The following is a 25,957-nucleotide window of genomic DNA, read 5'->3' as shown; positions in this document are numbered from 1 at the left end:
GCACTTGGGACTGAAGTTCACTAATCATCAAGTGGAGTTACATGGAGAAGTCTTCGACATGAGTGCGATGGCATTTACTAATACCAAGCCTGGGATTCTCGGATGCTCCGCGGACGCTCTGTTTGAGAAGGTTTTCCACGAATTTTGGCAACTGGGATTGCAATAGTGAACATTTCCAATTGTTTTTCGCTTTTATCTATTCTGTCTAGTCATTTCTCTACATTGAGAGCCCGGCAATATGGACTGGGGTGACTCCGTCAGTGATGCATCCATGCCCAAGGCGCACTTGCCAAAACAGGCATTCGGGCCACAGCCTTGAGTAGTCTTCGGCCAACCTCTTCCAAAGCTGCTTCAGCTACCCACTAAGCAACACTAAGCATCAGCCTCATCCAACGAATCAGCCCAGCTCAGGCCGCCGCCTTCGCGAGTAGCAAGGCTCGGAAGCGATGCCGACAAGGCCTCGAGATCGAGAGGTTCGCCTTGCGTCTGATCCCCAGCCTTGACTTCCTCAGGAGCTGCAGTGGATGGTAGGTCTTTGCCAGTGGTCTCGTCCTCGCTCTCTACTCTGCTCGCGCCACCACTCTCACCCCTCTCCCTCTCTTCTGCTTCCGCCTCGGCGGCTTCCCAATCGTCGACCGCCTCCTCACGCATTTTCTCTACGGCCTTCTTCTTGCCCTTCATTGTCGAGGTGGCTAGGATAGTATATCCATTACTGCTAGTTGGAGTGCTCGACCCGCTACCGTGGGCCGCAGCCGGCCTGCGTACTGGCGCCGCTGCTTTCGCTGCCACTTGACTCCAGCCGCCATTATCTGCTTGATCTGTCTCGCGGTTAAGAACGTTGAGGCTGGCGTCGGTGCGGCAGAGTTGGATAGAGCCGAGACTGTGTTTACGGGCTTCGCGGGCGAGCGCGGCTTTGATATTCTTCAGCGCGGTCTCGACTTCGCGCGAGCCCATGGTGGCGGGTGGATTTGCTTTCAGAACGACCTCGTCGGACGGCAAGAACGAAATGTCAAAGGGTATTCCAGGAACGGAATCGAGGACGGGCCGGACACAGGCCCGTAAATCCTCAATTGTGAGACCGAAACGGGGCGAACCGAGGAGGAAACTGTTGAACGGGTCGCCCAGCAGATTGCTGGATTTGAGCTTCGAAGTGTCCGAAGAGGCCTTGGGCTGGGCGACTCGTTGGTTGTAGCGGATGCGGACGCATTCGCCAACTGTTTTGGCGGGAGCGCTCACGAAGCGAGGCGTCTTGTAGATTAGAACGTGACGATGGGGCGGTGGGTCCATGCTCTCATGATCGAGACCAAAGTCTTCGGCAAGAGCATGTATGAATGCCCGCTGCTGCGTCGACATGGGCTTGAACCGGAGACGCTTTTCTTCGGGGCTGCTAGCAAAGACGCGGAACTCGCGTTCCTGGGTCTGAGCCCATTGAACACTGTTCTGATAAAGCGAAAGCGTCTCGGCAGAGTATGGAATGTGGTCGTCCTTGTTGGCATCTGCATTGACATTGAGCGCGAGGGCTAGCTTGCGATTCCGCTCAAGTCGTGCGCATTCGTCGTCGCATTTCAAGGTCTTTTCGAGATTGCCTTGGCTATCCTTCGTCGCCAGGCACTTGGCCTCCTGCTTGCTGCGCTGGCAAGGGCAGGTGATGTGAATCTTGTACTGGCAGGGTTTGCTCTCGTCACAAGCGTACGGCGAATGACAAGGGATTGAGCAAGGATGTCCGCAAGTCTTTTCTTTGCCGCACTCTTGTTTGCAGACTGCTCCCGAGTCTTCACAGTCTCCGGGCTTGTGGCAAGGCTTTCTGCACCTGTGAGCTCCGCATCTGAGCTTCTTTCCACATATCTCGCCGCATCTCGCCTCCTGGAGCCAACAAGGCTGATTTTTGAGTATGTTTTTGCCACACATGCACTCCTTGACTGTCAAATACGGACACTTGGGGCAAGCCTCCTCATCTTGATGGCAATTGTGGGTAACTTGAGGATGGCCACATGCTTTGGGTCTTTCGCACTCATAGCGACAGGGAGGTGGTCTTGTTCCGCAAGGAAGTGGAGGCTCGAGGACAGTGCGACCACATGCGCATGATATTTCCTCAAATACGGCGTCACGACAGCTTCGACATGGTCCCTTGTGGCAGAGCTCTTCGCACTGGTGGTTGCCACACTTGAGTAGACGGCCGCAACGCTCGACACAGACGTGCTCAGCCTCAACCATCTCCACTGGTACAGCCTCTCCGAGCTCATGAGGCCGGCGTCTGGTTGGACGTTTCGAGGTTCTTTCTGCCGCCTTTTTCTCACCGGGACAACAGCGTTCTCCACAGGTGTGACGACCGCAGTTCATTGTGACGCGACAGGTTCTCATGCAGTAAGGTTGCTCTACCATGCCCTGGTGGCATATGGTTGTGAGAGTCGTCTTGCCACATCGGCAGGAAATTGGTGTTTTTTGCAGACACGGAAGTCTGTCACAGTCGCCGGAATGGCAGACTTGCAAACAAACATGACCGCAAGCCAATGGCTTATTGCAGCGCTGGTTGCAGTTTGGAATTGGATCCTCGCAACTTGTACGGGTCTTGTCGGTGATTTGATTGAGTGGAGTCTTGCCGCAAGGACAGAAGAACACCAATTCCGGAGATCGAGGACAGTGGGAGACTGGCTGCTCTTGCGCATGGCAAGGTTTCTGGCACTGGTGCTTGCCACAGTCGAAGTATCGAGCACAAGTCTTGGCGCATTCAAAGACGCCCGTCCATTCCTCCACAAATTTTTCTCCATTGTCGCGATTATAGGTCCTTTTACTGTCTTTTTCGTCCGCTCGGTCAGCGCACATCATCGGCTTCTCTTCCTGGCCGCAATAACAGCGGGCTTCGACGAGTACTTCACAGGCGCCGCAAAGTCCTTCGTGACACGGACGCTCGCAAAAGTGTTCACCGCAAGGCATCAGCTCTCCACATACTTGGCCGCAGCTGAACCCGTTCTCGTAGTCGGTGTTGAGGCACTTTTGAGTTTTGGTTTCTTTTCCGCAAAAGCATGACTGAGTCGGACCCATTTGGCCGCACGGAGGACAAGGACCAGCGTGGCAGATTTCCGGGCACGGATGCGGGCAAGATTTGGGGACGGCTCTTTTTCTCCCACATGTTTGACCACATGAGAATGGAGGCATGCCGGGAATCGACTTTGGATCTTGCTCCTTCTGACACCAGCAGTTGAAGTGCTTCGGGACTTTCTCTTGTGGGAGGTTGCACCCAGGACATCTCCATGGGCGATCGCTGTGTTCCTTCAGTGAATTCGAAGCCCACTCGCCGATACACTTCAAGTGGAAGACGGTCCAACACGTCCTGCATGACCACATCCTGGAATTCCTGTGCACCTCGTTGGTGCAGATGGCACATTCATAGTGACCATTGTCGATGTCCTCGTGGACGCGAGTTGTGATGTCCGGGGCTTTCGATCTTGACGCCCTACGTTTGCGAGGCCGAGTTTGCGCGACATTTCTACTCCGGGGCGGTTGGCCAGGTTGAAAATCCGGTGCATCTGGCTGCAAAGCTGATCCTGGCGATGGGTCTACCGCGTCGGTCGCGGTCAATTGCCCACCAAATGTCCGCCCCTGAAAAGTCCTGATGTTCTGTCCTCGACTGGCTTGTGACCCTCCACGACCTTGGTTCTGTCCACGGCGGTTCTGGGCGCCACCTCGTCCTTGTTGTCCACCGCGCCGGCTTCGCCCGCCACGACCCGCGTTATTTCCATCCGGGGTGGCACCAGCATGATCGGACGTTGTATTCACGGTTTCTTGGGGAGTTTGGACCGGTTCATGCACTCCTGGATTTGGAGATGCTGCTGGAGCAGATTGGCGCGCTGGCTGTCCCGAACTTCGATTGCCACGACCTCCTCTTCCAGCTCTTCCGCCCCTCCTGGCTGTTGTCTGTTGTTGCTGTGGCTGTTGTGGTTGAATTGGCTGACCAGAATCTCCGGTGACCTCAGACTGCGCATTGTTCCTCGGGCGTTGTCCTCTGTTTCTGTTTCGCCGTGAAGCATTGGTTTCAGGTCCAGGCGCAGCCGCAGCTGAGCTTGTGATGTCGGCAGACATGACGGTTGAAGCAACTGCGGAGCCCAGGCCAGAGGACTGAATCGTGAGAGGTGCCAGGTTCGAGTACTGAAGGTGGTGGCGAGCAAGTGTGGCGGGAAGCGGGTGCGTTGCGAACGAGTGCGCCAGTGGAAAAGAGAAAGTTTGTAGGCTTCAAAAAAACAGCCTAGATGAACGATTGAATAGAGCAAAGTCGTGGCAGCAGCAGCCAAAGGGCGACTCCTTTGTGAGTCGAAGCGGAGACGTGGCGACAATAAGGCTGGCTTCGCTGTGCCAAAGAGGCGCACTTTTAAGAAAGTACGATACACACCCAGTCAAGCGTCGAGACCTATGACGCGGGTAGGTCCGTGCTCTATGAGTAAGAATGAGCGGACATGAACTGGAGGCTGAGGGGGGCGAGAGGGCCAAAAATCGCAAAGCAAAGCCGCGTGGAAATTCTTACCTGCAGTGGATGAATTTCGAGTGCAACACGTCCTCGTGTCCCAGGGCGAGAGACTGTGATTGTTTGCGTGGCGGGACAATGATCCCTGCTCGACTTGCTCGGCTCGTTTGATCTTATCGCCATGGGCGGTGAAGAGCGGCAGAACTTCAGCCGGAGCAACTCCGGGCCAAGATCCGAATAGACATGGACCGTGCACGTAGGCTCCCGGACGTCACCTCTCCCCGAGCTATCAGAGCAGAGCATCGCCGCATCACCGCATCTGGTCCATCTGCATCATGGCTCTCCGAACTGTGGGTGCTGTAGCTCTTTCCATTTCTGCGGCCGCCGCATTCCAGGGAGCTTCTCCTCTTTTCGTTGTTTCGTCGTCAAGGTGAGTCTGAAACACCGTACATGCCAGCTTGACTGCTAACTCGTCGTAGCGAGCTTCCTCAATTCGAGAGCAAAAGTCTTGTCACTTCGTCCTCCGCCTCGCAATCCGTCGAAAAGCTCATCTCCGGCTGCCCGTCCGACTCCTACATCGTGGTCAACCAACCCGGCGTCTCAGTGGCCGACTACGACAACAAGTGGTCCGCTCCATGGCTGAGAAAACGATTCCAATCGAACGACAAACACATCACGACTGCGACAATCAACGAGGTTATTGATGGTCTTGACGCTGAAAATGTTTCGAAATATGTTGCCGAGCATTGCAATGCGGCGCGCGCAGAGGTGGATGCCTCGAGTGGCTACATTTCGCTCGAAGACACTACGCCGCGAGTCATCAAGGTCGACTTTTCGGCGCCTCCGGTGAAGTCTGAGGATAGAGCTTCAGCGCTGCTCGAGAGCGACGCTTTTCTTGACGCCGTCATGGCCAAAGTTCAAGACAAGAGCTACACGCTCATCTTCACCACAACACCCCCGACTGGCGGTCAGATTCCCGTACCAAAGGAGCACGAGGTCCAATACGAGATGGAGGACTCCTACGGTCTGCACACCGAGATGAGGCGTGAGACCCGAACTCGGCCCAAGGCTTCCAACGACGTTGCGTTGTTCGAGAAGTACCAGTTCCTGTCTCCTGGTATGTCACTTTGTCATCCTATGATAGAATGAACATGCTGACTTTCTGCAGGTATCTTCATGGGCCTTTTCACGGGTCTCATTCTCTTCCTTATCCTTTACGTTGGTATCAGCGCTGTTGCTGGGCTCGAAGTCTCCTACTACGCTTTTAGCAAGGAGATGGGTCCCGCGGCCCAAAAGAAGCAGCAGTAAATCCTCGTGGAATGTCAAATAAATTCTTTGTTCAGTTTGCGCTCACGGGCCATTGGAATTGGAGTTTTGGGGATCTTGTGTTCATGTACAAATCAAAGCGCTTTGGCGAGCGACAGCAGTGGTTGCGATAGGGTCAATGAGAGATTCCCATGATGCGTGGTATTGCCCAACCTGCCCTAGTTCCGTGATGCCGACATTTCTGGTCACAGATCGCCCCGATTTGCGAAATGAGTCCGACCATCTGCATGAGTGCTGGTTGCACTCTAACCGCCGGTGAATCTGCGCTCAAAATGCAAACATTGTAATGCGACCAGGTTTCAAATTCAACTACGGGCAGATGTCGCACATTGTGTACCGCTTCAAGGCTGTGCGCAGATACCGTCGCAGCGTCAGGAACGAACTGAATCCCCTTCAGTAGCCTACGCCATATATGCCGCTTTTTCTGAATGACTCTCTTCAAAGGTTCTCTTTGTTGGACCACCATACCGCTGATATTATGCTAAATAGTGGTAGGAATGCTCGAAAAAAGCAAAGTCAGGGGCACCGAATAGCCCGCCATCTTCCCCTTTGCATTCGGTTTGCACGACCAGTAATCACGTTCAACACAAATCATATTCACAGGACACAAATCAGCATCAGAACCACAAGGGGAGCCGCAACCGTTTTGTATTGATACGCGACTAGACAAGAGAAAAAAGGCGTGACATGCCAGGAGGACCTCAGCACAGCAGCCTCGCTCCGCGTAACCCTATAGCCCAGCGCCCCCGCCTTCCCAAGAGGGATGACAGAAGACGTGGAGGGTGCTCCCATGTAAAAAAGAAGACCAGAGGAACGCCAGAGCCTGGTGATTCCAACCATGTAGCAACCGAAGAGAATTTTTTTGGTAAACTTTTATGTACGAGAAAGAGGAGAACGGTCGTGTACTGGAAGAGCAGAGAGATGGCGATGGGCTTCAGTCCCGTCGAGAGTCGAGAACCGAAGTTGGGTTCTTGTCGTCGCGCATCTACTGCCAGTCGTGAAGGTTCCTAAGGGGTGCTTGATTCAGGTCGTCGTCGGAAGGATTCCGAGCAACATTCTCTTCATGAGGTGTTCGACAATGCGCTTAGAAGCCGAGGTCGAGGCCGGCGGCGTTGACGGCATCGGCGAGAGCGTCGGCGGCACGCTTGGCCTTGGAGCAGGGCTCACCGGGGAAGTAGCAGAAGTGGAGACCCTTGGTCTTCGTGGCCTCAGCCTCAGGCTCGGGGAGAGCGAGGGCCTCGGTGACGGCCTCGGCGGCACGCTTGACCTTGGAGCAAGGCTCACCGGGGAAGTAGCAGAAGTGGAGACCCTTCCTCTTCTTCGCGGGGTCGGCCACAGCGGCGGCGTCAGCCTCGGGCTCGGCCTCAGCGGAGCGCTTGCTGCGGAAGTGCTCAAGAGCTGTCACTTGTTAGCCAGGCGAGTCCAATCTCGGATTCAAGATTGAAACTTACCGATGTCGGTGCCAACAACACCGGCCGCGGCGTAGGCGTCGGCAACGGCGTCGGCGATGGCGTCGGCGTGACGCTTGGCCTTGGAGCAAGGCTCACCGGGGAAGTAGCAGAAGTGGAGGCGTGACGCTTGGCCTTGGAGCAAGGCTCACCGGGGAAGTAGCAGAAGTGGAGGCCCTTCCTCTTCTTGGCCTCGGCCTCGGGGCTGGCGTCGGGGTTGGCGTAGGCCAGAGCGTTGGCGGCAGCGTCAGCAGCACGCTTCAACTTGGAGCAAGCCTGACCAGGCATCTGGCAGAAAGCCTGGGCATTGGGAGCGGCAGCCGCGGAGGCACCGGCAATGGTGAGAGCACCAGCGAAGAGAACGGAGGTAACCTTCATTTTTGCGGAGTGGGTTTTGTATACATAGTGAATGAATAGACCGTTGGTGAAGAAGAAAAGTCGGATTTGGCCTGCTCGAGCCCAAGATTTATACATCCATGACCGTGGAGGTGTTGAGTTGGTGCTGCCGTCTGTAGGTCTCAATAGACTGCTGCAACCTCAATAGGATGAAAGCTGGACAAAGAGTGATCAGCCAAAGGCTTAGATATAGAGTGCAAAGAGATCTGTTGAGCATTCAAGGTTATTGATAGAACTCGAAAGACATGTCAGCTTTACAACGGGCAAATATCTACACCGACCGGACTATTGCATCTGGAGGGGTAGGACTCGGAAGGCGACAGGTGATGCTCAACAAAAACCTGGACTGAGAAGTTTACAGAGATTGGAAACAAGCTCTCGTGTATCGTCTCAGTACACACCTGCGTACCCTTAGCGGCAATACAAGTATTCGAGATCGTGTCAAGACAGCTGATCAGCGGGGCCGGCTGACGCGTATTTGCTGTAGATCAAGCTTCGAAAAGCTATCCTGAGATTCCCAAGGGCTTGGTGTAGATCGCGTGGCCAGAAAGGATGTTGGAAGTGCACTGGACGGAAGTGGTTCTCAATAGGCCAATGGTCCCCAATCGGGTTAGTGCGGACGCTTCGCCCAGTAGCAAATTGACAACCAGTTCGATTCTGGCCGTTGGCGGGAGATAAAACAAGAGGACTTTGGATGGCCTCGATCTCAGTTTGGCAGTGTGTCAGAGAGGCCGACGGCTTGTTCCGCCGGTTGGTTGTACTCGTCTTTGAGCGTTTCGGTTCTTGTCCATGTGCTGCCATTCTGCTCAAATCGGTTATGCCCAATATGGGGCAGAAAGCACAACCATCCAGGTCTCGCAGTTGGTCCAGTTCTTCCAAGCTCTTCATCTTTGATGCCATGCTCCAGGACAAGCATAATATCCAAATTTTGAGATGATGTCAAAGCCCGTCCCCAATGCTTCTGCTAGGGAGCTGTTGAAGACGCATCGAAGCGGCAGTTCCGCCTTCACAACAGTACAAACAGGCAAGGTTTGAGGAGTGAGATTGAAAATTGTCGCGTGGGGTAGAGGTTTGTAGTCGAGCGGTGATAGCAGTTGTTGTCGAGTGGTCGGAGGAGACAGGGCTGAGCACGGACCCTCGGCGGTCCGCTCAGTGCCCGAGGTGTCGTCACCCGACGGAGAACGCGTCGATTGAAATCGCGTTCAATCGTTGTTCGCGCCATGCGCTCTCTACTTTCCAGCGCTACGAGGCGCGCGGCTATCAACAGTCGCTCTACATGGGTCTGTAAGCAATGCAGGCTCATTTCACGTCCCAGAAGAAGCTTTGCGACTGCAACGACATCAAGCAATGAGAAGAAGTACTTCATCACCACGCCCATATTCTACGTCAATGCTGGTATTTCCCCCTCGTAATCGCTCTTCCTCAGTAGCTCATAGCTTAAATTCAGCTCCTCATGTCGGTCATCTCTATACCATGGTCCTCGCGGACATCATCAAGCGCTGGCAAATCCTGAGAGGGAAGACAGCTCTGTTGTGCACCGGCACCGACGAACATGGACTCAAGGTCCAACAAGCAGCTGCGAAGGCTGACATGCCTGGACAAATATTCTGCGACAAAGGCGCCGAAGTCTTCAAGAACCTGGCAGCGCGTGGCCACATATCCAACGACCATTTCGTCCGGACAACCAGCCAAGAGCATATAGATGGTGTGAAATTCGCATGGGTACGATGGACACATCTACAGTCTCAATACTGGGAAATATGCTCACGTGGCACAGAAAATCCTGAAAGGTCGTGGATACATATACTTGTCCAAGCATGAAGGATGGTACTCTGTCAGCGACGAAACGTTCTATCCTGCCTCCCAAGTCCATTTGATCCTTGATCCGGCGACGGGAAAGAAGATGATGGTATGTTGTATTTGGATGCACCCCAAAATGGATTTTCGCTAATAACCTACAGGTATCTAAGGAAACCGGCAAAGAAGTCGAATGGACGACCGAAACGAACTACCACTTTCAACTGTCGGCCTTTCGGGATAAACTGTTGGAATTCTACAAAGAGAACCCGGAATGGATCGTGCCGCGGTTTCGTATGGATGAAGTTGTCCGGTCGGTCACTGAGGGTCTCCAAGACCTGTCGATTTCAAGACCCGGTTCTCGGTTGAAGTGGGCAATCCGAGTCCCGACTGATGAGCAGCAAAGAATCTACGTTTGGCTGGACGCTCTGCTCAACTATGCAACCACCATTGGATACCCATGGTCGGCAGATCTAGAGGCAGCAAACGAGACGCCTGTTGATCAAGAAAAAGACGATAGGAACACAAGTGACTCCAATGACACTCCGGAAAGTGTTTCCGAGGCGAACCAGGAAGCTGATTCTGACGCCGAAATAAGAGCTAGTATGGTTGACCAGTACAAGATTGCGCCCTCGGAGATAACAGCTCGAGGCTGGCCGCCAGACTGTCATGTCATTGGGAAAGACATCATGCGGTTTCACTGCGTTTACTGGCCGGCTTTTTGTATGGCTCTTGGTCTTCCACTGCCGAAAAAAATCCTCGCCACGAGCCATTGGATCATGGGCAAACAAAAGATGTCAAAGTCACTTGGAAATGTCGTCAACCCCTTTTCTGTCCTTGAACGCTTCGGACCGGACGCGATGCGCTTTTATCTTGCGCATGAGGGCAGTATCAATGACGACTCCAACTACAGCAACCACTGGGTCATCATGCATTACAAAAAGAGCCTGCAAAACGGCCTGGGCAACCTGACCCAACGGATCACTAGGGGCAAAGGCTTCGATATTCGAGCAGCAGTCGAGACGTCCCGCCGGATTAGGCCCAAGGAAAATCGCGAGCACCAAGCCGCAGCACGTCGGCATTGGAGGATGCTCGAAAGCCTCGCAGAGAATGTAGATGCAAAGATGGGACAATACGACGTCAGCGGTGCCCTCAGGACCACCATGGAAGCCATCTATGAGGCAAATCGCTATCTCCAGGAGGCTGAACCATGGACCTTTGTGTTAAAGGAGAAGCCTGTCCTTGATTCGGGGGAGGACTTGCCACCGAAGCACTATATCAAGCACCGTAACTTGCCGCATGTGTATCGCACCATCTATCACTGCGCAGAGACTCTGCGCATCACGGGCATCATGCTCCAGCCGTACATGCCGGAGAAGATGAAGACTTTGCTTGACGTGCTGGGCGTCGCAGAGGAAAGGAGGACCCTGAAGGATGCCTATCCTGGCGCGGACCAAGACTATGGTGTCCCAATTGTTGATCCGATGAAGGTCATGTTGTTCCCCAAAATCGTCGAGACTTGAAAAGTATATGGTCCGAATGTAAAAGCTTTCTCCACTCGAGTTATCCGTGGTTTAGTGGATCACCCAGGGCCGGTGGCCTGTCAAAAGTTGTAAATTTTCAATGTCAATCGCACATGCCTCCCAGGCCTACATCCTCATCAAGCTCGTAACAACGTCTCTAACGTCTCAGGTGTCAATTATTGGATACTGGGGCCCTTAATCAACCCATGCCGCGTGCTCAATCCAGATTCTCCTAACCCTATCCAAGAACGACTGTGAGTTTTCTCGCACGTCTCGCCAATTTCGAGTCACCCGCTGCTGTTCGTTCGAGCACCACCTCAAACATGCATCTCAGAAGTGCCCTCGGGGAAAATCACAATCTCATCTTCCGCGGGTAGCCTCTCCTTTTGCAGCTTCTCGGCCACAGCATCGACTTCATCCCAGACGCGCAAAACGTTCAATCCAACAATCTTGGCCACATCCGCATCGCTCACGCCCTGCCTGAGAAGCTCGGCCACCAAGTCAGGGAACTTGCTCACGTCTTCCAGTCCCTCTGGCGTACCCTCGATACCATCGTAGTCGGTGCCGAGACCAACGTAGTCATAGCCAATCAGCTCGCCAATGTGTCTGATGTGGCGAACGACCTGGTTCAGTGTGTTGTTGGGCTTGTACAACTCGGGAATGCCAGTGCCGTCGTTGGACGGCGTGCAGGAGATGAAGTCTGGGTTGAAGTTGACGAGCACGACGGCCTTGCGCAACTTGACCAGTTGCAAAATCTCATCCGGCACATTGCGCGGATGCGGGCACAGCGCGTAGGCCGAGCTGTGGCTGAAGATGGGGGGCGCGATGCTACCTGCCCACTCGCCGTCCTTGGTGCCGCTCAAGACGTCGGCCATGGTGTCGACGCTGACGTGCGAGAGGTCGACAATCATGCCCAACCGGTTCATCTCTTCGATGAGGACGCGGCCGGCTTCGGACACGCCACCCCATTTGGGCGAGCTTTTGACTCCCTTGTTCTTTTCATTGATGGTGATGGCGGCGTCAGCGAAGATGTTGTGGCAGTTCCACGTCAGCGTCGCGTAGCGGACGCCGAGTTGGTGGAAGAGGCGCAGCGTCGAGATTGAGTTGCCGATTTGGTGCAGGCCTTCGATGATGACCGGAGAGATGAAGCCTCTCTCCTTGAAGGAGCGGCGGGCATCCGCAGCGGTCAGGGTTGGTGTAAAGTATTTCGGATAGGCCTGGCCGAGGCGATGGTACAGATCAAGCTGTTCGAGGGTCGCTTTGACGACTGTGCATGCAAGTCAACGTTCAATCCATATCACCAGCAGACTTGCGGAATTGCGACGCATTGGCAATTGAACACAGATAGAAATACCACACATACTAGGAGCGTAGTTTGCATCAGAGAAATCAGAGCCATTGGCCGGACACGGTTCAAAAGCACTCCAAAAAGCGCCGCCGCTCAATCCAGCCTCGAGTCTAGGAATGTCGGTGTGCTGCTCCAAGCCGCCGTTCTCAAACTTGTCTTTGAAGCTGTCGCCGTAGACATGATTGCCATAGAGAGCGCGGAGGACAATGAAGAGATCATTGTGGCCATCTGCTGATTGTCAGAACAAGCTCCAGGTCCATTCAAGCACACGTCATGAAAGCGGTGATCAACCTATCAACGGGTTCTCCCTCAATATTTTCTGCGCGCGATACTCAATCGTCGAGCAGTCTTCCCGCAGCAAGCAATTGATAAAGTTATGGTTCGAGAATTGGAGATATATAGCACCCACAACGAACGCTGGGAACACGATGAAGTTGAAGATAAGGCTCAGAGGCGAGCGAGCCGCTCTCTGAAGCGCATGACGTTTCTCGGACGGCGTCGCGCCCGCCTGTTTCGTTTTCACTTCGGATTTCTCAGTTGGCATGGTCGACGTGTGCAAATTAGAGGAACATTGGAAGAGAAATGGACATACGAAGCATAACGGCACGCTTGGAGGTTTATTTGAGGTAGCGGCAAGAGCGGAGGTTTTCCACCACTCTTGGCCAGCGGAACACAGCATGGATATAGCTATCGAGCTGGCTCGGGGATTGCGGAATTAGGGCGAGGTGACGGAACAGGATCCGTGCGTCCGTCGAGGTCCCTGACGTCGATCAATAATGGCGGAAACACTTCGCGGTGGTCCCGGAGCTTGAGAGAGCTGTCCTCCTGTCAACAACACACAACACCAGGACCCAGTGCTGCTGCTCCCCTCGTCCAACATGGCCGTCTTTTCGGCCTTCAACCTCATTCGAGGCATGAGCCTCTTCCACATGACGCTGGCCTACTACATGCTGAGCGCCCCGCGCGCCATTGCCGACCAGAATCTCGTGTTTCTGCTGGGCGAAGCCATGCGCATTGTAAGACGCTGCTCTCTCCAGATCTTTACTCCTTCTCCCAGCACGATCATACCACTAACGCCTCTCTCCCCCCACCTTCAGTCCGAGCCCACCGCCTTCGCCAAACCCAGCTCCGCAACCGCCTTCGCCGCAATCTTCCTGGCGCTCCTCGGCGTCTCGGACCTGCTCGCCGTGTCCATGGACGAGGAAATAGCATTTCCCTACTGGGCCAACCAGATTCCGACGCGCCTGCTCTTCCTCTTCGGCCTGACGAGCTATTCGTACTTTTTCAAGCCCGGACTGTCCTTTGCCCCCAGCCCGGGAGACTTTTTGAAGAACAGGGTCGTCTTTGCTTGGGGTTTCTTTGAGTGTACAATGTGGTTCTGGGTATGTCTGGGGTCGATCAGAAGAGATAAATGGTGTGTGGCCAGGTGCTGACAATTTCTACAGGCATACATTCGCATACGCGAGGAAAAGTTTGAATTCGCCAAGCGCCTGATTGAAAGGAGGAGGAAGGAAGCGTCGGTATTGAGGGACGAGTAATGTTTCACGGACATGGTCAAAAAAGAACGATTGTATCAATGTGGAGTTCCCATGGGATTTTAAGAGCATCGGCAGCAGCATAACTATCAAACAGAGTGCACAAGCCCCTGAAAACTGGGACTACAGCAGCAATGCAAGAAGTCCAAAAAACCATACCGAATACAAATAAGAACACGTGGAACTCCCAAGAAGCACTCGACCCACTCGGAGCTCGTTTAGCCATTGACAATCTCCAATTGTCTCTCATACGCATAAAGGGCCAAGTACGCATCGTCAGCCGCAATCTCGTCCTGCTCATTTGACCCATGGGACCAATCCTTCCAAAAGGCGGGATTCCAAAAGAATAAACGAGCGCCAGTACCCACCATGCGCTTGGTAATGGCCATCATGGCAGACCTCCTGAGGTAGCCACGCCCGAACCCGGCGCCGGGCCATCGAAATTCAGACGTAGCGTTTCCAGTAAGTTCCCAGTTCACAGGATCCGACCAGACCTGCAGTCTAGACCATTCCCCGTTCCTGGATCGACGGAAGCACGCCATGACCATGTGGAAGTAGAGGTAGGGCCACTGGTAGACTCGGGGCTTCCAATTGTTCAACTGTCGGTTGTGCAGCTGCTGGTAGGTCAAGGTTGAGGTTCCGACGGCCACCTGGCTGTACATGTGTTGATCGATGTTGCGCGTCAAGACCACCTTGAGCCCCCTGCCGTAAGGGACAAAGGTGAAGCCGCCCATGTCCCACAGTGTCTTGAGGTCTCGGTGCATCGGGATGCCATTGTCGAGACTCCAGATGTGTCCAGCTGGGTCGTCCGTGGGTCCAAAGAGATATCGTGCGCTGTTGTCCCCAAACGCCGGCGAAATTATGTGAGCAACGCTGATATTGCTGCGCTTGTGGTAGCGTTCGGACAAGAAGCAGCGGTATGCGGCCGCGCTGAAGTGAGGTATGGTCTCTCTCGCAGACCGATATAGACGGTATGCTGCTTCCTCCTAGTCAAACAGTCGTTTGTGCCTCCCATTGCTTGTCCGCCACGTGCTTGCAAACTCGCTGAAGTCTTTGATCGCGTCCACGTGGAGGTATAGGTGTCGACGTCTGCAATACTGCATCCAATGCTTCAAAACCGTGTCCGAGCTGACTACCTCCTGGCTGTTGTAGCCCTCGCGGTAAGCGATTGCTCCCATGTCCCGCATGAACTTGTCGTTTTGGTAGGTAATCAAGTTAACTTCCCGCACGTATCGCCAGATCAACTTCTCCACATCCTCGACCAGCCATGTGCGTTGGTACGAACTCATGTGGAGCCGCTGATGCATGACGTTGAAAACGCGCAACTTTGTCTGGTAAGAGGTGATGCGGCGTCTACACTCGACGAGGCGATCGCGCAGAACCACGAAGGTCTCGAACCTGGCCGAATCGACATGGGGAGGGCTCAGATACGGCCGCATGGCCAAGGCTCGTTGCATGAGGCAAGCCTCCTCCTGCCACTGTGTTGCTTCCCCGGCTTGAACTTCCTCTGCCACTGCTGCTGCTTCTTCCCTTGCCTCTCTTCTCGCTCTTGCCTCATCCGTTTCTCTTGCACCTTGCTGTGGAGCATCGTTGGATCGGGGACCCATCAGATCCTCGAGAGTAGAGGCCGAACGACGATTCCGTGATGACGGCGTGTTCCGACACAACTTGTCGATGAATCGTCCCGCAGACGACCTTGATCGCTGTAGCAGGTTCGACGAATTGGAGCGGACCCGGGGCGGCATTGTGTCGAATGTGTCTAGACCGTGGTATCAGGTCGACTGATTGTGAATATTGTGTTGATGAATAAAGACTGCTTCCCGATCGACAATGTCGGACTTGGGTAGATAGAAAGAATGATGAACGGGCTGGTGTCTTTGATTCAATGAATGGTCGTTGAATGACAATGATTGGCTGGATGTGTATGCTGTGGATGAGTCTGAGGATGGCCTGCGAGCGTCTGTTGTCCTGTCTTGTACCTCTGGGGCGTTGCTCCCTCGTTGCTTCCTCGCAGCATGACTTGATAGGCCGTTGGATGCTCCTGCCGCGACTTTCTTCCTCTTGATCGCTTCCGCATTGTCAAACAGGCAGTCAGCAACTGGGTGTCAAATTCGGGACGCGTATACGATGTCAGTAACGGCATGCGCCTTTGCTTGTTAGCAGTTTGCCAATTTCGGTGGTGCCGCAGCAGTGTTCTCAAGTTTTGACTTTCCTGGAGTAATTTTGTAGTAGGGCAGCCCAAGACCGAGAACCAGCAAGCCGTACTAGGCATCACATCACGCGACACCTCAGGGAACTTCAGCCGCCATCTTTCACATCTTCTTTCCATGAGTGGAGCGTCAACGACCTCACGGCCGAATATTTTCATTGCTCATAGATAGTGTATCCGAGGCAGAGCCACGGGGACGTGGTATCAAGTCCATCTCGACGCCGACCAATCAACCGACCGACCGAACCATATGAGCGTGGGGGTAAAAAACTTTTTTGTTGTTGTCTGCCTGCTGTCTGTCTATAGACGTGACAAGCCCACCTAGACGAGCGAAGCCCGGGCCGAACCCTCCTCGAACCGTGAAAGCGCAAGCAATGCTCAATCAATCAAGACGCGGATCGAAGGTGTGCGTTTACTCCTCGACGACGGCCGTGGTCAGGCCCTTGGGGTCCTTGACGTTGACGGCCTGGACGTACGAGTAGAGCTTCTCCTTGGCGCCCTCCTCGTCGTTACGCTTGCGCGAGATGCGGACGCGCAGGCGGAAGGGAACGCCCTTGATGCCGGACTCCCAGACCTTCTTGTTGAGCTGGGGGTCGAGGCGGACGTCGTGGGTGCCCTGCAAGAATCCACGCGTTAGCCACGTCTCCTTTCTTCTCGCTCCATTGCAAATCCTAAAGCAGCGGGCAGAGCGGCGCAAACGTACCATGGCCTTGGTGGCAAAGTCCCTGATCTCCTTGATGGCGCGGGGAGCCCTCTTCTTGAACGAAACACCGTGGACCTATTGTATCGAAATATCCGAATCAGTCTTCCGCCCAATGCCACTTGTCGGTGACCATTTCTGGACTTCACCAAACTGATTTTTTTTGTTTTGCGGGTTCTCTCAACGTACACGCTTGTGCAGGTGGATGGTGTACTCGCGCGCAACGACGTCGGCGATGGCGCTGCGCTGGGTCTTGCCAGCAGCGGGCTTGTTGGACTTGGCTTGGTTGGGCATTTTTCTGCGTAACGAACTGGAGGTCAGCGCTGTTGAAATCGACCGATTGCCGGATATCGAGAGAGTCTCGCTCGTCGCTGACTTACGGAGTTGTCTTTGGAGGGTGGCCTGGGGTAATTGTCCAGTTGGTCGTCGCGATGTTCGAAAAGTTCGCAGTCTGCGGGCGAGGAGTGTGGGATTGCTCGCTTCCGGCGGGATTACCTCGGCGTCTTCTCGCTTTGTTCAGCCACATGTGGCGCTAGGCGTGGCGCAGTTTCAACCACTGCATTTGCTCACGACCTCCAGCAGCAGTATCCAGATGGACAGGTAAAGATATACAATTTCACAATAGGATTTACACGGCTCCAGGTTGTGCCAGGTATTCCCCAAGCAATGCACGCCTCCCACCCAATCCCACCAAACCAGCCTTGCCCTCGTGACTCCTTTCGTGTCCGTCCAACCAAAGCCACCGTCCAGTACCCGAAGAAGAATGAATGAAAGCCAGCCCAATCAACTCCGAACGATCCAATTATGCCCATGCGCAACCTTGTTCCTTCTCATCCAATCCGGCCTTCGTTTATAGTCCCAGGAAGAAGAGGGAATGACGAAAACTCATCCGAGACCAGCGCTCATGCTTCGCAATCGAACAGCCTTAGTTCAGCGATGACCAATCAGCTCGAGCCCCTCTAGCATGTCAAAGCCTTTTTCTTCGAGTTCCTCTTCTTCCTCTTCCGCATCTTCGTCCTCGTCTGCGCTATCGTCGTCGCTATCGTCATCCTCGTTGTCCTCCTTCTCCTCATCCGAGCCTCCAAGCAGGCGGCGGACGGGAGACAACGAACGCACTCGCTGCAGCATCTCAAACGGCGAAAAGTGCGACCCGTCTGCAGATAGAGGTCTCCTTGCCTCTCGTTCCCTCTCGCGTGCCTCACGCTCTTCTCTCTCGGCAAGGAGGAAGTATGAGCCAGAAGACCGTCGGTCTACTGGTCGCGGATTCGGAGCTAAACAGGATCGAGGCGACGTCGGCGTTGTGGCCTGTTGTGCAGGGCTATCTGGCCCGAGGTCTTCAGCGGTTTCATTTGTCCCGAGGAGACGAAGTTCGCTGGTGTTGAAGGATTCGCAATGTGCGCACTGGTTGCCAAGCCAGTGGTAGGCAGCTGTTGACTTGACGGAGCAGTCATTGCAATGAATCACAACTCGCGTGTCGGCGAATTGAGCAGGCATCGGTTGGCTGATGACGGCGTCTTTCAGCTTGCGCCATTGAAGCTCCATGTTGACTGCGCTCTTCTTGCACATCGGACACTTGTAGTCAATTTGCATGTACGCGTCATAGCAGTCGCGATGCATATAGTGACCGCATTTCATGGAGACAACGTCGGTGGAGGAAGTAAACATGTAGTCCTTGCATATGGGGCAATCAGCATCGGTAGCGCGTTCGATACACCGGTGGTCCTCGGCATATTTGATGCTAATGCAGACGTTGCACCTCTGAAACGACGTCAGCGCAGGACACTTGACAGCCACAATATAAACATACCTTGCAATGAATAAAATCCTTCCCCAGACCTTCTCCACGCCGGCAGATACCGCAGTCGGGACAATGATATATGCTCCTTGTGCTATCATTGTCCCAAAGCTTGCAAATGTCGCAGTAATGCCATGCCGCTCTGACCTGGCAATGTCTGCAAAATTCCGCCGCGGGCTGCGGCGTAGAGCAGAGCATGCACAGCATAGTCCTCGTCTTTCTGCGGTTCAGGTGGTGATCTTCTCGTTGGTCATGGCAATGACGGCACGTGTGCCACCGGTGGCAATCAAAGCACTGGATCTTCACGTTTCTCTTGTAATGCTTGCACCCTAACGTCGGTTCCTCTTCTTCGACGGCAATGCTGCCCGCGCTTGCGGAGAGATCCACATGTCTTTCGGGCGGGAAGTATGTGGGTTGTAGGTCTTCCGGAGTCAAATTATAGGGGTTTTCGATATCAAAGGAAGAGGACACGGACGCAGGCGAAGAGAGAGGAATATCCACGTCTGCAAAAGACACGGCGGAGCTTGGAGTGAATGGGCGCTCCTGGGAGAGAGTGCTGGACGGAGACCATGGCCGCTGGACGTCCAAATGCTCCTGAGACGCGCGGTACTTTTCCGTCATCAGGCTGTGCATGCGCTGGGCCTTTTCCTCGCTCGGCACTCTGAGCTTGCGGATCTCGTGTATCCTGGAGCGCAGCAGGCGCATGCCATCGTCGGCGGGCAACGACTCAGACATGATGACAGCACCGCAGGTGTTTGGGGTGGTGTAGGAGGATCCGCGGTCGGGATTTCGGTGCAACTGGACGACTGTGCTCTCGTTGCCCCGCGGGGGAGGACCTGGGAGTCTCTCGTCCGTGGCGGCAGTTGAGCACATGGGCTCGGTGATACAGTGGACAGGGTGAGGTGGGTATTCGGCCTCGAAGGGACAGTGGAGGGCAGAGGAAGGAGGAATTATCCTCGTTGTCGATTGCGTGAGATTGGCATGACCATGAGCGGCGGTGGACTTAGGAGGTTCTTCGGTGGATACGACGGTCGGCTCCTGACATGTGGCGACGTCGGGATTGTCGGTGGGCACGAACGCATCGCCAGCGACTGCGGAAGGACTGAATATGCTGGAGCTGGCAGAGGTGTCGCTGGCGGAGGAGCTTGTCGAGTTGCGGGGCGCTGTTCCGATTCTTACAGCTGCACCGGCAGCAGCGCAGTCGGTTGCACGTGATGGCTGGGAAACTTGAACTCCAGGGATGGCCGAAAGCGCAGGACGAGGGCGTTCGACATGACTGGAGGCGGCAGAGAAAGCACGAGCTTGGCGGACGACGGGCTCAAGAATGAAGGCTGAGATGAGGCTAGTCATGAGGAGGTTGAGATGCAACTCGGTCGCCAGCCAGTGCTGTGAAATGGTCGTTGGATTAAGAAGCTTCGGTCGAGACGGTCTGCTTGGTACCCTACCCCAACACACCCCCGGCCTCCCTCCTGCACTAAACCTGTCCCGCTCCATTCCAGGCTTGCCCAGCTGAGCAGTCGTTCTTGTCTACGGCCGCTGCTGCCCGTTGTCGGACCATTCTGCATGCGGAACCGGGATGCTCGAGCTCCATGGCGGCCGACGTCGTCGTCGTCCATGTTTTTGCTGCGGCGGCGGGATGGTGCAGAAACGCCGCCCGACAACCTCCATGTTCCTTTACTCATGTGCCGCTGTCAAAAATCCACGACAGCGGGTTTCGACTGCTGATCACTGTGCCTTTGTACCTTCGTCGCGTTGCAGGCTTACCCACTAGGGATTAGGTCCATCCATCCCCGTAGCTCCACACAGTTGTTCCAACTGCTACACCTTCTCAGACGTCGCGACTCACGACGCACCATGGATAAAAGCCAGGCTAATCTATGTCGGTGAGAGCCATCTATGCTCAATCTGGCAAGTGGATCAGCAGCGTCTCCCGGGTTCGTTGCCTCGGCCATGTGTGATGGAACGCCGAATTACTCAACTCACCTCCAGTTCATCCACGCATGTTGAGATGACCATCACTGCTGATGGAATGCTGACCTTCAACGACAAGCATGATCTGTGGTACCTGTATCGGTCAGTCGCTTTTGTCAAACACGTTGAACATGCCTGTCGAGCGTCCAGCCTCGACAACCACCAAGTCCACGTCCTGAAGACACCATTCATAGCAAAAACTTTTTTTTCATATTCGTGTCCTACCTAGACTATGCTTTTTGTGTAAAAAGCTCCGTAGCTAGGCGTCTAACTATGGTGCCGAGGAGAAAAAGGAAAAGAGAAGGAAGAGGCACAGCCTTATCCGGCTGAGAAAAGCAAAGTCCAAGAAGCTGCGGCAAAGGCAACGAAACCCACTGTCCAGATGCTGGAGTCGCTGCGTCATTGCCCTCGCCTTCATGAAACCCGCTCGTGTCCTCTGCCATTTGTGTTCTGCAATGTTTTTTGTCGTTGCCTTCGTGCGCTGTCGTGGCTCATGGTCTTCGTGCCATAAAACTCTGGCTCGGTCAATCAATCATGTTTTTTCAGGCCAATGCTGTAATGAGAAGGGAGCACAACGGATAGCCATGTGTAAAAAGAGCCAATTCGAGCACGGGCCTGTCAATGGTTGCCGGATACGCGTGATCGAGGCAGTCGGTGTGAAGAAATTGGGGAAAGCGTCCAAACGAGCAACGACTTGTAGCCATGCTCTTGGTGATAAGTGTTGTGGAGAGCCAAGTTGCACTCCTTGTCGCAACGTACTTCAATTCGTGGGGGAACTTTTGGTGAAATGAATGGAAAGCGTGGAGAAAGGCCTTGGCGGTGCCACCAAAAGGGGTAAAGGTGAACTCATTCGATCTGACGTGGAGTGGGGGATTCAAGCGCGGTGACGGTCTTGTTGTCGTCATCAGCCTTGATGTGAGTGTGGATGTTGGTTTGGACAGGCGTCTGCTTGAAAGGGTCGTCGGCAGACTGGTACGAGCTTCCGCTCAGCGAATTGCTGCCAAGAGGGGTGTTGCTGAGAGAGTTGTTGCCATAGGAGTTGCCGCCCAGAGAGTTGTTACCCAGAGAGTTGTTACCCAGAGAGTTGTTGCCCAGGGAGTTGTTGCCCAGAGAGTTGTTGCTCAGTGAGTTGTTGCTCAAAGAGTTGCCGCCCAGAGAGTTGTCGCTCAAAGAATTGTTACCCAGGGAGTTGTTGCCCATCGAAGGTCCACTCACAGAGTTGCCGTTCATCCAGCCGGTGTTGGACTGGGCCACAGCGGCGTTGGAGAGACCAAACAGTCCAGACATATCATTCTGGAAGACAGAGTGATTGTTGTAGGTGGGAAGCTGGGACTGGTAGGACAGGTTTCCGCCAAAGTAGTTGTGAGACTGTGGGGCCTGGTAGTCAAAGTGGAAGCCGTCATACGACGTCTGGAAGGGATCATTGTGCATCTTTCCGAAGTCAAGGTTGGTAGAGGTGCTGTCACCCTGGACGGTCTGCTGCAAGGGCTGGTAGTCAGAATTGATGGTGCTGAGAGTCGAAGGGTTGGCGAAGGAGACTTCGTTGGTTTCTTTGTAGACATCGAAGGTCTTCTTCCTGGTGCGCCTGTCGTGGGCCAGGTACTCTTGGAAGTCAGCTTCGTCGTCGTCGTACAAAGCCTGGGCAGCACGCTTCCTGGGCGAACGGCGGCGGCGGCGAGGGGCATTGGGATCAAGGTCAGCCAAAGCGGCACGATCCAAAAAGTTGTGCTTGGGAGAGCCGTCGAGCTTGATGGGAGAGCTATCGGTGACAGAGCCAGAGATGGGCTTCTGCTTCTTGAACGAGCCAAAGGGCGTCCAGACCAGCTCAGTTGCTTCCACTCCCAGAGAGTTGTTCTCCAGCTGCTCGAGGACAGAGACATCCTTCTTCTGGTTCCTCTTCCGTTTCATCTCTGGAGTTGCCGAATCGAAGATGTCCATGCCGGGCCAGTAGACGCCCTTGAGCTTGGACGCCTCGCTGACAGTCATGTCGTTGTCCAGACTCAAGTTGATAGGAAGGTTGGGATCAGGCATGGGTGGGGGCGTGAAGGTTCCCGAGACCGACTCCGACTTCGTTGTGAACATCTCCGAGCTGTCGTAGTCATGTCCATACAGAGAACTGTAGTTGGTGTTCGTGGTGAGGGGGCTGGCCCAAGTCTGCATCTTCGAAGGGAACGAGGTTGCGAATTGACCACCGTGGAATCCCGGAGGAGGGGTAGGACTATGTTCGTGCTTGACGAGGTGCTCGGAGAGACGAGGGTCATAAGGGATGGTGGCCTTTCGGCGAAGTTGGTCAGGAGCCGGGGTTGACGATTGCTTCACTCGAGCACCTGTAAAGGTTAGCACTTGAAATAGCGGGGTAGTTTGAGGGAAGAGCTCACTCGTAGCACGCGTACGGGTCCTTTTCTTCTCCTTGAGGTTCATTCGCTCAGACATGAGCTCTTCGACGCCCCACTCAGAGTACCAGCGGTCGTAGGCCTCGATCTGCGTCTGACATTCTGGCTCTCCAGCAGCCTTGACCTTGATCTTGTAGTAGTGCGACAAGTGTCCCTTGGAGGCAACGTGCGTGAGTAGGTGGGAGACATCGCTGAAGGTTGGCTTTTTTGGGCAGATGGAGCAGTGTAGAGGGATGGTTGGCGGCTGCGTCGACGACGTCATTGTAAGGACGTTCTGTCAGGCTGGAAGCAACGAAGCAAACCGTCCAAATGGACCAAAGGTGGAACGAGCAGTGCGAGCAACAGCGAGGAGCTGAAGGCCGGGAAAGGAGCGGTCGAGCTGATGTGCAGAGACGAGGTTGAGGAGAAAGAAGAGACGAGATGAAGAGCTCTCTGCTTGCCAGGAGGGCGAGGGCGATGTTCAACGACCGTCAGAAATGAATGCAGGCTCGATCAATGGGCGCGAAGAAGGTTCATGGTGGTTGTTTCCGTTGGGAGAGGTGTGAAAGCGAAAGGTACGGTTTTATCTGGCCAAGCGCAGAGCTGGGGCCACGCATGTACACCACCTAGGTACTCGACACAATACCACCACGACGACTAAGCGCGCATAAAATGGCCAGAATTGTCTAGATACACCGTTATGCATTGCGCAAAACCGAAAATAGGGGGGAAAGGGCACTGCGAGTGAGATTTGGCGCGCAGTCTACCTAGGCGCATCCCGTACGTATAACCACATTCAGTTGCGCATAGCAATGCGCCGATTCGACGGCGTCAATTCAGTTAAAATAAATTGCTGTATTCGATTGCGCCAGTGTACGCGATCCAGTAACGTAAAAAGCGCATCGATCGAACTGGTTGTGGTGGTTGGGTTGATGTTGCGATCCGTACTATGGTGTACACAAAAGCGCATGTAGCTGAGGTGTTGCAACTCGACTCGAGGGTACTCGAAGCCAAGTACCACAACAAAGACAGCATCCCTCTTCTCTTGCCTTGTATCCCGCATCCCATGGCAAGGAGAAGCGGGTTATTAGATCGCAAGAGGTGTGCTAAGAATTCACCATAGACTTTTAAGGGGGTGGTGCGGTAAGATGAATAAATCTAGCATGCAACCATCGCAGCTGCGACGGCTTTGATCTACCCGAAAGTCTACTGATGAGCCTTGAGCACCCGCTCTGTAACTGTTTTTGGCATGCAGCTGTGCATGATCAGCATCTAAAGACTTTTGCAACGTGCTGTCGGGCTGGTACTCACTACACGGGGTCTACCTCCTGAAGCCCCGGATGCTTGACAAGGCTAAGCCCCGCCAGGGCGAAGACCGTATGAAAAACGTCTACCGCATCGCCTGGCCTGTCTGCAAACCCCCCTAGCTCTGGGTCCTGGCATCTCAGGATGAAGTTGGCTAGCTTCTTCCCATCGATCCAGTGCAGTCTGTCAATCATCGCCATCGCGCTCATCACCCACCAGCTATAACAGACATCCTCGAGCTTCTCCGGCCTGCCATTGAGCCCACCATTCGGCAGCTGCCTTTCGCTCAACCATGCCCCCAACTTGTCCCTGTCCACCAGGTCCAGCCTCCCCGCGATTGTCAAAGCGCCAACGCATGTAAAAACTTGGCCCGAATGACTCTCGGCCCCAGGCGAGGTACCAAAGCCACCGTCAAAATTGGCGCAAGCCTGTACATGCGCAACAGCCTTATCCACGTCAACGGTATGAAGGAGACCGAGTAGAGAGAGCGCGTTGAAGGCACCGTAGAGGAAGCGGGTGTCAGCTTCTCCCCATTCGTCGCCGTAGAAGGTACCGGTAGCAGGATCTTGTAGGTTTGCGATAACTGTCGAGACACGGGGTCTGGTCAGCATGTGTCGTCCTCCACAAAATCCCAGCCAGGATTCGGAGGAGTTCCGCAGGCAGACGTACATTTTCCAATCTTCTCCCGACCCCCAGGCACTTTAGCCTCCAATTCGTCGAATGCGTCCAGCGTCGCCAAAATCTGCACCGACGACACTGTGTAGAGCATGTGCGCGTCATGGCCTGGCGCGGCGCCAAATCCTCCACTCTCAGCCATGCAACTCAGTACGAAGTCAATCACCTCGCTGCGGGGCAGGGCATCTGGAGCGCCGAGAAGATGCAGCGCCGTAAGGCCCCAATACAGACCGTTCAGACGCAGGTGCTCGGTTAGCCAGTATTCCAGTTCATCTTTGCGCTACATGTTGCGATGGCAGTTGTTAGTTTGGACGGTTAGCTGGGGTAAGTGCCTCAAGTGACACGCACTGTGTCGAGGCTTTGGATGTACGCGACGTGCTTGTCGGCGTGGAGTTGGAGCTCTTCAGGCTGCTGGTCACCCTTGGCGCCACCCCTCCCTGGTCCAGATACAAGCGACATGATGCTTGTGGAGGAGCCAACGTGTGTGCCGACGCGTGTGATGGAGAAATGATGGTTGCGTAGGGAGGGGTGTGAAGAGTTGAGGTTGCTGGCGGTGTGTCGCGTTAGGTAGTTGTGCCTGCTGGATCGGTGGGGCAGGTGGTGCACGGCGCGTCGGTCGTCGGGTCAGCAAGACGCGTCTTGGCACATGCACGTCAAAGTGATTTTTGCAATATTTTTGAAGTTAGATTTGGTGTGAATTTTGCTGCTTCAGGCCACTCTCGAGAAACTATCGCTTCGAAACAAGATGCTTGCAACTACGGATCCCATGTCGCTATTCAAGAAACCCACGTCATTTGGTTGACAAGTCAAACCATGAAAGGACGCCGTCTACAGTCCGAAGCCCAAGTCCTCGCGACCGACCAGTCGACCCATATGCCTCTTCAACCCGAATGATTGAAGCAATGAAAAAAATCTGCCATGTGGGAAAAAGGCCAAAAAGAGGAAATTATGCCGACAAACAGTCCGTGCAGCTTGCCCACCGCGCTGTACGGAGAAAAAAGCAATCAAAATCGAAGCAGAATTGGGGAATCGCCGGCGCTGTTGAGAAGGAAGGAAAATGAATCTCCGCCGAGGAGCGCAGATGCAAGACTTCTAGAA

At 54.3% G+C, this 25,957-nt stretch overlaps 13 protein-coding genes across 13 annotated transcripts; 3 read left to right on the top strand and 10 right to left on the bottom strand.

The window, feature by feature from the left end:
• Positions 1-160: 160 nt before the first annotated feature.
• Positions 161-4,513, bottom strand: BKA78DRAFT_306053 (uncharacterized protein). Its single transcript, XM_066887742.1, has one exon. It carries the CDS (start codon positions 4,078-4,080, stop codon positions 373-375), a length of 3,708 nt encoding a protein of 1,235 aa, XP_066747861.1. The 5' UTR covers positions 4,081-4,513; the 3' UTR covers positions 161-372.
• BKA78DRAFT_377184 (uncharacterized protein) lies at positions 3,774-4,513 on the bottom strand (the record flags this gene model as incomplete). Its single annotated transcript, XM_066892861.1, has 2 exons — positions 3,774-3,904; positions 3,954-4,513. A coding segment is annotated over one exon (283 nt), but the record flags the coding sequence as incomplete, so codon positions are not given.
• BKA78DRAFT_306052 (BIG/ATPase V1 complex, subunit S1) lies at positions 4,511-6,172 on the top strand. Its single transcript, XM_066887741.1, has 3 exons — positions 4,511-4,889; positions 4,939-5,576; positions 5,628-6,172. Exons 1-3 carry the CDS (start codon positions 4,795-4,797, stop codon positions 5,765-5,767), a joined length of 873 nt encoding a protein of 290 aa, XP_066747859.1. The 5' UTR covers positions 4,511-4,794; the 3' UTR covers positions 5,768-6,172.
• Positions 6,173-6,416: 244 nt separating this feature from the next.
• Positions 6,417-7,611, bottom strand: BKA78DRAFT_377182 (uncharacterized protein; the record flags this gene model as incomplete). Its single annotated transcript, XM_066892860.1, has 3 exons — positions 6,417-7,183; positions 7,237-7,362; positions 7,386-7,611. 3 exons carry the CDS (start codon positions 7,609-7,611, stop codon positions 6,870-6,872), a joined length of 666 nt encoding a protein of 221 aa, XP_066747858.1. The 3' UTR covers positions 6,417-6,869.
• Positions 7,612-7,888: 277 nt separating this feature from the next.
• Positions 7,889-8,706, bottom strand: BKA78DRAFT_78838 (uncharacterized protein). Its single transcript, XM_066893752.1, has one exon. It carries the CDS (start codon positions 8,527-8,529, stop codon positions 8,071-8,073), a length of 459 nt encoding a protein of 152 aa, XP_066747857.1. The 5' UTR covers positions 8,530-8,706; the 3' UTR covers positions 7,889-8,070.
• Positions 8,707-8,823: 117 nt separating this feature from the next.
• On the top strand, positions 8,824-11,088 carry BKA78DRAFT_377181 (uncharacterized protein). The gene is made up of 4 exons (XM_066892859.1): positions 8,824-9,024; positions 9,077-9,351; positions 9,407-9,538; positions 9,591-11,088. Exons 1-4 carry the CDS (start codon positions 8,850-8,852, stop codon positions 10,947-10,949), a joined length of 1,941 nt encoding a protein of 646 aa, XP_066747856.1. The 5' UTR covers positions 8,824-8,849; the 3' UTR covers positions 10,950-11,088.
• Positions 11,089-11,090: 2 nt separating this feature from the next.
• On the bottom strand, positions 11,091-12,948 carry BKA78DRAFT_306046 (membrane dipeptidase-domain-containing protein). The gene is made up of 3 exons (XM_066887740.1): positions 12,589-12,948; positions 12,313-12,525; positions 11,091-12,216 (listed from the first exon to the last, which is right to left on the bottom strand). Exons 1-3 carry the CDS (start codon positions 12,839-12,841, stop codon positions 11,267-11,269), a joined length of 1,416 nt encoding a protein of 471 aa, XP_066747855.1. The 5' UTR covers positions 12,842-12,948; the 3' UTR covers positions 11,091-11,266.
• A 48-nt stretch (positions 12,949-12,996) lies between these two features.
• On the top strand, positions 12,997-13,962 carry BKA78DRAFT_306042 (increased loss of mitochondrial DNA protein 1). The gene is made up of 3 exons (XM_066887739.1): positions 12,997-13,313; positions 13,395-13,679; positions 13,743-13,962. Exons 1-3 carry the CDS (start codon positions 13,176-13,178, stop codon positions 13,833-13,835), a joined length of 516 nt encoding a protein of 171 aa, XP_066747854.1. The 5' UTR covers positions 12,997-13,175; the 3' UTR covers positions 13,836-13,962.
• BKA78DRAFT_365091 (uncharacterized protein) lies at positions 13,736-15,577 on the bottom strand (the record flags this gene model as incomplete). Its single annotated transcript, XM_066892539.1, has 2 exons — positions 13,736-14,818; positions 14,969-15,577. The coding sequence occupies 2 exons, from the start codon at positions 15,575-15,577 to the stop codon at positions 14,051-14,053; spliced, it is 1,377 nt and encodes a 458-aa protein (XP_066747853.1). The 3' UTR covers positions 13,736-14,050.
• Positions 15,578-16,453: 876 nt separating this feature from the next.
• BKA78DRAFT_349934 (60S ribosomal protein eL31) lies at positions 16,454-17,035 on the bottom strand (the record flags this gene model as incomplete). The annotated part of the gene is made up of 3 exons (XM_066890891.1): positions 16,454-16,657; positions 16,745-16,819; positions 16,931-17,035. The coding sequence occupies 3 exons, from the start codon at positions 17,033-17,035 to the stop codon at positions 16,454-16,456; spliced, it is 384 nt and encodes a 127-aa protein (XP_066747852.1).
• A 636-nt stretch (positions 17,036-17,671) lies between these two features.
• BKA78DRAFT_245817 (zinc-ribbon-domain-containing protein) lies at positions 17,672-19,409 on the bottom strand (the record flags this gene model as incomplete). The annotated part of the gene is made up of 2 exons (XM_066884155.1): positions 17,672-18,499; positions 18,549-19,409. 2 exons carry the CDS (start codon positions 19,407-19,409, stop codon positions 17,672-17,674), a joined length of 1,689 nt encoding a protein of 562 aa, XP_066747851.1.
• A 1,944-nt stretch (positions 19,410-21,353) lies between these two features.
• On the bottom strand, positions 21,354-23,162 carry BKA78DRAFT_377175 (uncharacterized protein; the record flags this gene model as incomplete). Its single annotated transcript, XM_066892858.1, has 2 exons — positions 21,354-22,834; positions 22,901-23,162. The coding sequence occupies 2 exons, from the start codon at positions 23,160-23,162 to the stop codon at positions 21,354-21,356; spliced, it is 1,743 nt and encodes a 580-aa protein (XP_066747850.1).
• A 1,027-nt stretch (positions 23,163-24,189) lies between these two features.
• On the bottom strand, positions 24,190-25,318 carry BKA78DRAFT_246925 (rab geranylgeranyl transferase; the record flags this gene model as incomplete). The annotated part of the gene is made up of 3 exons (XM_066884261.1): positions 24,190-24,767; positions 24,854-25,139; positions 25,208-25,318. 3 exons carry the CDS (start codon positions 25,316-25,318, stop codon positions 24,190-24,192), a joined length of 975 nt encoding a protein of 324 aa, XP_066747849.1.
• Between the last annotated feature and the right edge of the window lie 639 nt (positions 25,319-25,957).

The sequence above is a fragment of the Phyllosticta capitalensis genome (genome assembly GCF_038381095.1).
Source record: "Phyllosticta capitalensis strain CBS 128856 chromosome Unknown BKA78scaffold_2, whole genome shotgun sequence".
In the NCBI taxonomy this organism is placed as follows: Eukaryota; Fungi; Ascomycota; class Dothideomycetes; order Botryosphaeriales; family Phyllostictaceae; genus Phyllosticta; species Phyllosticta capitalensis.
Note: the sequence above shows the minus strand (reverse complement) of the source record. Positions and strands in the feature narration are given on the sequence as shown.

Coding starts and splice junctions, on each gene's coding strand:
- BKA78DRAFT_306053 (XM_066887742.1), bottom strand. CDS start 4,080: ATGTCTGCCGACATCACAAGCTCAGCTGCGGCTGCGCCTGGACCTGAA.
- BKA78DRAFT_306052 (XM_066887741.1), top strand. CDS start 4,795: ATGGCTCTCCGAACTGTGGGTGCTGTAGCTCTTTCCATTTCTGCGGCC. Junction 4,890..4,938: donor TTCGTTGTTTCGTCGTCAAG/GTGAGTCTGAAA, acceptor AACTCGTCGTAG/CGAGCTTCCTCAATTCGAGA. Junction 5,577..5,627: donor GTACCAGTTCCTGTCTCCTG/GTATGTCACTTT, acceptor GACTTTCTGCAG/GTATCTTCATGGGCCTTTTC.
- BKA78DRAFT_78838 (XM_066893752.1), bottom strand. CDS start 8,529: ATGGCATCAAAGATGAAGAGCTTGGAAGAACTGGACCAACTGCGAGAC.
- BKA78DRAFT_377181 (XM_066892859.1), top strand. CDS start 8,850: ATGCGCTCTCTACTTTCCAGCGCTACGAGGCGCGCGGCTATCAACAGT. Junction 9,352..9,406: donor ATGGTGTGAAATTCGCATGG/GTACGATGGACA, acceptor CACGTGGCACAG/AAAATCCTGAAAGGTCGTGG. Junction 9,539..9,590: donor CGACGGGAAAGAAGATGATG/GTATGTTGTATT, acceptor AATAACCTACAG/GTATCTAAGGAAACCGGCAA.
- BKA78DRAFT_306046 (XM_066887740.1), bottom strand. CDS start 12,841: ATGCCAACTGAGAAATCCGAAGTGAAAACGAAACAGGCGGGCGCGACG. Junction 12,526..12,588: donor GAGGGAGAACCCGTTGATAG/GTTGATCACCGC, acceptor GACAATCAGCAG/ATGGCCACAATGATCTCTTC. Junction 12,217..12,312: donor TGATGCAAACTACGCTCCTA/GTATGTGTGGTA, acceptor TTGCATGCACAG/TCGTCAAAGCGACCCTCGAA.
- BKA78DRAFT_306042 (XM_066887739.1), top strand. CDS start 13,176: ATGGCCGTCTTTTCGGCCTTCAACCTCATTCGAGGCATGAGCCTCTTC. Junction 13,314..13,394: donor TGGGCGAAGCCATGCGCATT/GTAAGACGCTGC, acceptor CCCCACCTTCAG/TCCGAGCCCACCGCCTTCGC. Junction 13,680..13,742: donor AGTGTACAATGTGGTTCTGG/GTATGTCTGGGG, acceptor CAATTTCTACAG/GCATACATTCGCATACGCGA.